The following is an 8601-nucleotide window of genomic DNA, read 5'->3' as shown; positions in this document are numbered from 1 at the left end:
GCAGTCTTTGTGGGGAAGACCTTTCAAAGAATGCATGTATGAAGGATTCACAAGTAAAGCAACTGATCTATTTCGTGTTGTTACGAGGATTCTACTTCCATTAGCTCCCACACATAACAGACTTTTTAAACCCAACCATTTTTCTGGTGTTACTCCAATAGACTCCGTATCCCAAACATCATCTAACACTAACAAAAACTTTCTACCTCTCAAAGTATCTTGCAACCTTCTTTTCATACGGTCTAAACTTTCATCCTCACATTTTTGATCAGTTGCAGCATTGATAATCTTGAGAATTAATGATTTGACTTCAAAGTTTTCTGAGACACATACCCACATTTTCACCTCAAATTTCTCCTCAACCACGCTATCATTGTACACCAATTTAGCCAGCGTTGTCTTACCCAATCCCCCCAACCCAAGGATTGAAATAACAGAAACATTCTCCTCATTAGAGATATCAATGTTATGTAAGAGATGACTAAAAATTAGCTCTTTATCATCATCTCTCCCAATAACTTCTGAAGCCTCTACCAAGGAATCAGTTTCTCTTTGATTGTATTGCATCCCTTGGGGCACACTATGATCTTCAGCCATCTTAGGCATCTCAACCAGAGCAAATTGTCTCTTTTCATTATCAATTTCAACAAGTCGTTCTCTAATCTCTTTCACCTTATGTCCCATATTGAAGTTAAACACTGTTGGATTCCAACGCGAAAAAAAGTGGCGTACCTGTCCTTTGACACGCCCATGGTTGTTGGCCAGCACTTTCTTCCGCAGCTTTCGAAACTCCAGTTCGTCAAGGACATCATCGACGTCGTAACAAACATCTTTGAGCTTTCCCAACCAATGAGCGATTAGGGGATTCTTCACTTGCTTCTTCTCTGCATCCTGAAGCACTAGATTGATGGTGGATAAAGTCTCCGTGAGCTTTGTGAGCTCAAGTTGGGCACCCCATGCCAAAGAGACCTTTTGGGAAGCATGGGAAGCTAGCCTTCCCAGGACGTTCTCAGCAATGATGGCGGCAAACTCCATGATGCATGAGTCTGAAGGAAAGAAAGAAGTTTTTTGAAGGAGGAAAGAGTTTGTGCTTTTGGTGATGAAATATGACGGAAGTTAGGAGCTTGCTTGCTGTTTTCTTTTTTATATATGTCGACTCAAAGGATAGTTGTGAAAAGAATCATGACATAGAGAAACAACTCGACTCGGTCATAGAAATTACAGATGGATCAATAATACAGCTCAAGTCAACTTAAGTTTCCAGTAAGACAAATTTGTGCTCAAACAATACAAGTCATTTTGAAAGAGTTAATTTATAGAATAAGGTGATCGTAATCTTCGGGTTCACATGCATGGAAGATGTCTTATATACAAAAATATTGCTTAGTTAAACCTATTGCTTGAGAAAACACCCAACCCAGAAATACTTGTATATATCTCAACTCGCCGGCCAATGAGATATTCAACTGTCTTAATCATGTACCTAATTGTTTTGACAGGTACTTAAAATGATACTAAACTTTCTGATCTCATCACTTGATATATACCGGGGAGCCAACAACGTGCATACATCTGCGTCTGACATCTTCTACGGCTGTAGTGGTGGAACTTGTGTGGGATTTATCCCACTTGAAAGAAGAATCAAAAGTTGTAGTCTATATAAGGATTTATCCTTGTGATTAATTAAATTGATGTAAGGCCTTGATTGAGCTTGGTGTGTATTTTTTTGTTGGGCTTTCTAATAGGAAATAAATATATAAAATATATATATATATATATACGTCCGCACCGAAGGTTTCGGTGCGGATTTCCATTTTTGCACCACTTTCCGATCGAATTTCCTCATCTCCACCGTCTAATATCTAGATAATATTGTGTAGATCTTCTCTGCAAAATTTCAGCCAATTTGGTGATCATTAAGGCCCTCAAACTCGAGTTTTTCTAGTATGAACACAACCGGACATAATTCACTCCGTCCATTTATTTTTCGAGTTTGAGGGCCTTAACGATCACCAAATTGGCTGAAATTTTGCAGAGATGATCTACACAATATTATCTAGATACTAGACGGTGAAGATGAGAAATTCGATCGAAAAATAATGTAAAAATAAAAATCCACACCAAAACTTTAATACGGACGTCCGCACCTGATGAGCATCGTGTGTATATATATATACAGCAGGGATCGAGAGAGGACGCCCGCAAAAGAAGAAAAGTGCGGATGAAATACGTGTAAGCTAATCAATGGACATGAATTCAATCCGGGCCCCACACACCCACAGACGTATGCTTTAATTTTTTTAATTTCTTTGCAACCATATCGAAATCCTTTCTCTTCCTCAGCATGGATTCTTTCTCTTCTCCTTTCGACGCGTGGCTCAACCTTTCCGACTCTCTCGCCGTCGATATCGAGCGTCGTCGCATAGATCGCAAACGAAAGACTGAGCTATGTTGTTCAAAGGTCTGCTTGAATGACGAGAAGTTCAAACTCACCAACAAACAGTTGGTCTTGTTGTTTCCCAACGTTGGTGAGAGAAGAAGATGAGGGAGATACAGAGAAACAACAAAGGGCATTGGGTATGGGTAGGATCTGCAGGTCTTGTTCAACCTCTCACCAATAATCTAATTTAGTTTCTAAGAAATGGTAATGATTAAAATGTATGATTCTCGTTTTGATTTTGTGAGTTTTGGTTGTTTGGTGATAGGGAAGCTTTGGCGGATGCAAGGACAATGAGTGATAGTCTCAGTTCACTTTGGACCAAGATCATGCTCATGGCTTCTCAGAAAATAATGAAAAACCCATTTGTTGGTGATTGAGAGTTTGAGAAGAGAAAGAATCCATGCTGAGGAAGAGAAATGATTTCGATGGTTGCAAAGAAATATAAAAAAAAAATTGATACGTCTGTGGGTGTGTGGGGCCCGGATTGAATTCATGTCCATTGATTGGCTTACACGTATTTCATCCGCACTTTTCTTCTTTTGCGGGCGTCCTCTCTCGATCCCTGTCGTGTATATATATATATATATACAGTCCGTCTCAGCTACGGACGTCTGCATCAATGATTTTGATACGGATTTTTATTTTTTACACCATTTTTTCGTATCGTAATTTTCTCATTTCCACCGTTTAGTATCTAGATAATATTGTGTATATCATCTCTACAAAATTTCAGCCAATTTGGTAATCGTTAAGTCCCTCAAAATTGTGTTTTTCTGGTATAAACATGAACCGGACAGAATTCAGTCTGTCCATTTGTTTTTCAAGTTTGAGGGCCTTAACGATTACCAAAATGGCTGAAATTTTGCAGAGATGATCTACACAATATTATCTAGATACTAGACGGTAAAGATGAGGAAATTCGATCGAAAAGTGGTGAAAAAATGAAAATCCGCACCAATGGTTTGGTGCGGACGTCCGCAGCTGAGAAAAATCCTATATACATATAGAACTTCTCAGCTGCGAACGTCCGCATTTATTTTTACGGTACGGATTTCCACTTTACACTAACTTTTCAATCAAATTTTCACATCTCCACCGTCTAGTATTTAGATACTAATGTATAGATCATCTCTGCAAAATTTCAGCCAATTTGGTTATCATTAAGAGCAACTCCAATCATGTAGTCAAAATTTATTGTCAAATTTATATTTTGACATGTGACATGACAAATTTAAATTTTGCCTATCTTGGCTAATCTCATCGATCTCCAATGAAAATGTCAAACTTGAATTTAATTTAACATTTATCAAAATCAATAATGAAGAGTAGTGATGAGAATTTGAGGATGTTTACTGCTGAGGAGTAGTGCTACTGCAAACTCACAACTTGCATCAATTCAATAGAATAAGTACATTCAAACCAGTTCAATAGAAGATCAATTCAATGTGACACAACAACTTTCAAAATAATCAACTGTGATAAATAACAACATTCCTTAAATAAAAGATAACAAAGCCAGTACATAATGAATAAACCAAAAGGAACACACAGTGCTCTAAACATTACATTGGCTAACAAAGAAACACCAAAAGGAAAAACATCAAACAAAAGATAAGATAGTCTTCGTACTTCTAGTTGTCACCCTGCAAAATCTTCATTTGTAGTTTGGAATAGTATGTCCTTTCCTCATGGTTCATCTTAGAAGTATCCATAGACATGATTCTCATCTCTGCTTCAAACTTCCTATTATCAACCTTAAGTTTTCTAACCCTCAATTTCTCTTTATCAACTTCAACTTTCTCCTTCATAATAGTTAGTTTCTTTTCATCTCTTTCTTTTTTCTCTAGATGCAGTTTTTCAATTAAAACCAACTGATCACTTGTTTCTTTCAGCTTTCTTTTCTCAGTTTTCTTACCTGGTGGTCTAGCTACTGGATTGCAAATGTTAGTTTCTTCCTCAATGTCTATATCACTGCCTATAGCTGAAGATGTTGAGATATGAGGTTTAGATTTTTTCTTACTGTTTTTGTTGTTCAGCTCTTGATTTAGTTATATCCACTTTGGTTGGTGCCTCAGCAAAATCCAAGCATGATCAAGGTTCCACTTACACTCTTCTTGTGCTTCAAACATTTTTTTTGTATCTGCAATCTGAATATAATAGAATGTGAGTAATATCAGTAATGATTTTGAATAGCTGAAAACTAAGTAATGGCGGCAAAAATAGTTTACCCTGTCTTGTTCAGTCTTGCCGCTTTCATTTAATGAATTTATAGCAGCTACACAGCCTGAATACTTGTTCACCAGCCTTTGTATTTTTCTCCATCGTTGGCTCAGCATTAGTTGTGAACGATCACTATCAAAACTTTTGTACTCATGATAGTAATCGTGTATCTTTCCCCAAAAAGTTTGAAGTTTCTGTTTGTTACCTTGAATTAGGATCCAAACCAATGTTCAACCAAGCACTGACAAAGAGTCAATCCTCGTCTGTGTTAAAGCTTGGACCTCTTACAGGCTTTTTGGAAGCTATTTGAGAGGATTCTTCAACAAATTCATGCTCTGAGTTTTGTGTAGAAAAACTGAAATATTGAGAATCCATTACTATGCACCAATAAGAAGAAGAGAAAGTATGCAGAGAATGCAACTAAGATAATGAGATATATAGGGAAGACAAAAGAAGAGTTAGATGGGAAACTGATGAAAATTCAATACATAGATACTTATTGCAGGTACAATTACCAATGAAGTTTGTTAAGGGACAGCTACACATTTTGATTTAGTTGCTGGTAGAAAGACAATTTAATAGCAAAGTACAATTGCAGCTGCACCATCACTATGCATCATTACTCAGACTATTACATTGACAACATACTCAAATTACAACATTGGCAAAGTACAATTGCAGCTGCTCTATAATTATACACCGATACGACATTGGCAAAGTACAATTGCAGCTGCTTCATAACTATGCAACAATACTTAAAGCAACATTGCATTAAATTGTCTTTGTTGTACTCCATGTTTACATAGAACTACTAAATTGGATTCTGAGTTGAATTACAACATTAGATTACAAAGCATTGACCATAAAGCATTCAGTCCTAAGCTCATGTCCTCTGCCAAATGTTTTGTAATATTTAGTTGTGTATCAGGGGAATGACAATGTAAATATCTGAAATAGAAATTGTAATTAAGTTGTACTCTTTTTGCTTATGTTTCTCATTGTATGTTTTTTTAATGTACTCCGTTTTAGACAACAAACAAATCTGGATTTTGCTCAAGTTTTACTGTTGCAATTCTATCATCACACAGGAACAATGGTAATATAAGACAATAATGGGAAATCAGAACTGCATTCTATAGATGAAAAGTTAAAGAAAAAAGAATAAACGTAGAAACCAATCTAAACTGCATACATGTCAAACCAAAAACATAATCCAAAAGAACATAGTCAACTGTATAAGTCATCTGCCACAGAATTAGAAGAAAAGCATTTGTAACATTCAGTACCTTTTTCAAGGGGCACTCGCAAGACTTCTAGTCTTCACATCTTTTGATTCCTCATATACAGCTGCATGTATACCAAGTGTAGCATGACCAGTTGGATCAGTGTTCTTGGACCATTCGGCATCCGTGATTACAAAGAAAATATATACTTGGACTACCGGGAACTAATTGATCTAGCAACATTCTGAAAGATGGTCCTATATCCTTCTTTTATGGTCGAAGTGTTTGCAGGGTAGACTTAGCTTGCATTCATCAGCATAAAATCTGTTAAACAATCGTCATCTACATGTACATATGAAAAATCATAAACTTAAGTGGATAACAAGGGTGCTACTAATTAGCTACATGTATGTCACGCAGTTAAAGAAGCTAGCATCAGATTGGATTACATATAAGTGAGCAGTTGAGGACTCAAGCAGAGGTATATCTCTAAGAAGCGTTTATGTTAAATTCAACACTACATGCAAGGTTCGACTGGCACACTCAGACTACTACATGGCAAAATACTCAGATTTTGTAACCAATTACATTGGCAAAGCTCCACACAATTCATATCATATCAGACTGCATAGCTCGAAAACTGCAAATATATGAAAAAACAAGAGTTAATAAACATGGATCCTATTTTGAGATGTACTAAATGTTGCTGATTAAACAAACACTTGTATACTTACCAACCAAGTAGTCTTCATACATACCAACCAACATCCTATGTATTGGTTCTAGCCACATGGAGTTGCCACAGATGCTCAACAAGGTCAGCTTGGAGCATAGAATGTGTTCCTCGGTCCCTAATAGCCAAATGATTGCTAATAAATTCTTCAAACTCAATTGTGTGATTACGTGAAACTAGCAGATCTTCAAATTGCTCATCCGGTTCAACACACTGCCTTGCAAGAATTTCATGATCATTGGCTGCAAATCTGCAATGCGTTCGGCATGTTCATCTTCAATGATCATATTATGCATTATAACACATGCTTTCATGATCTTTTGAAGAGTTTCACGATCCCAAAAACGAGCAGGCCCCTTTACAATTGCAAAACGTGTTTGAAGCACACCAAAAGCTCTTTCTACATCTTTTCGGCATCCCTCTTGAGCTTTAGCAAAATTCTTTGCTTTCTCTCCTTGTGGACATGGAATAGTTTTAACAAAAGTGGACCATGATGGATATATGCCATCAGCCAAATAATATCCCATTTTATAGTCATGATCATTCACCCTAAAATTGACCGGAGGAGCTCGGCCTTCACGGAGGTCGACGAATAAAGGTGAATGCTCCAACACATTGATATCATTGTGGGAACCAGGTAAACCAAAAAAATGAATGCCATATCCAAAGATCCTTTAATGCAACAGCTTCAAGAATTAAAGAAGGTTCGCAATGATCTCCACGAGAAAACATACCTTTCCAAGCAACCGGACAATTCTTCCACTTCCAATGCATACAATCGATACTACCAAGCATTCCTCGAAACTCACAGCACTCACCAATTGATAACAATCTGCAAATATCTTCAGCAGTAGGTCTTCTCAAGTATTGAGCGCCAAAAACATCAATAACCGCTTGGACAAACCTTCTCAAAGCTTCAATTGCAGTGCTTTCACCAATTCGAATATAGTCATCAACAGCGTCTGCCCCAACTCCATAAGCAAGCATTCTCATCGTAGTTGTACACTTTTGTAGAGAAGACAATCCAAGGCGGCTTGCCCCATCTCTTTTTTGGACAAAGTAGGAGTCATAATCTGTTACCCCATCTACAATTCGAATAAACAAAGCTCGATGCATCCGAAACCTCCTCTGAAATATATCTTCTCCATGAATTGGATTTTCAGAAAAATAATCTTTGAATAGTCTTTGGTGACCTTGAAGACGTTCCCTATCTTTATACAGCCGACCCGTAATAAAGTCTCGACGTCTTCTCCTTCCCTTCTCTTCTTGTAGAGCCCTAATTTGTAAATTGAACAATTCTTCGTCTGATGATGAATTTGCAAGATCCCAAAATTCTTCGTCTGATGAAGAGTTGGATAATTGATAATCCATACTCATGAAGAAAACCCAAAGAAAGAAGCAGAAAGATGAAAGAAAAGATGAAGGAGAGACGAGAACTGGGTTATGGTGATAGATGAAGAACTGAATTTCTGAAGGAGAAGAGAGAACAAACGATGAAGGAGATGGATAGAAATTAGTTTTTTAATGAATAACTCTTCTCCCAGCCTGAGTCAAATTTGACAACATTTTGCCCATAGCCAAATCCATGTAGGATTTGACTCTTTCATTGGAGAGCCCATTGGGCTGTCAAAAATAGCTGTTGGGCTGCCAACAAAGATTTGACAACCTTGTTGGAGATGCTCTAAGGCACTCAAATCTGCGTTTTTCTGTTATAAACATGAACAGTTCAAATTCGACAGAATTATGTTCATCCATTGATTTAATCGAGTTTGAGTGCCTTAATGATAACCAAATTGGCTGAAATTTTACTGAGATGATCTATACATTAGTATCTAAAGACTAGACGGTGGAGATGTGAAAATTCGATTGAAAAGTGAGTGTAAAATGGAAATCCGCACAGTAAAAATATATGCGGACATCCGCACTTGAGAAAATCTGTATATATATATATATATACAGTCCCCTTTCAGAGTGGGATCCTGCTT

General features: G+C 37.1%; 1 protein-coding gene across 1 annotated transcript; it reads right to left on the bottom strand.

Annotated features, from left to right (window-relative positions):
• Nucleotides 1-6792: 6792 nt before the first annotated feature.
• LOC101310791 lies at nucleotides 6793-7987 on the bottom strand. The gene is made up of 2 exons (XM_004296191.1): nucleotides 7405-7987; nucleotides 6793-7190 (listed from the first exon to the last, which is right to left on the bottom strand). Exons 1-2 carry the CDS (start codon nucleotides 7985-7987, stop codon nucleotides 6793-6795), a joined length of 981 nt encoding a protein of 326 aa, XP_004296239.1.
• Nucleotides 7988-8601: the final 614 nt, after the last annotated feature.

The sequence above is a fragment of the Fragaria vesca genome, linkage group LG3 (assembly GCF_000184155.1).
Source record: "Fragaria vesca subsp. vesca linkage group LG3, FraVesHawaii_1.0, whole genome shotgun sequence".
NCBI lineage: Eukaryota > Viridiplantae > Streptophyta > Magnoliopsida > Rosales > Rosaceae > Fragaria > Fragaria vesca.
This window is presented reverse-complemented; position numbering and strand designations above follow the sequence as displayed.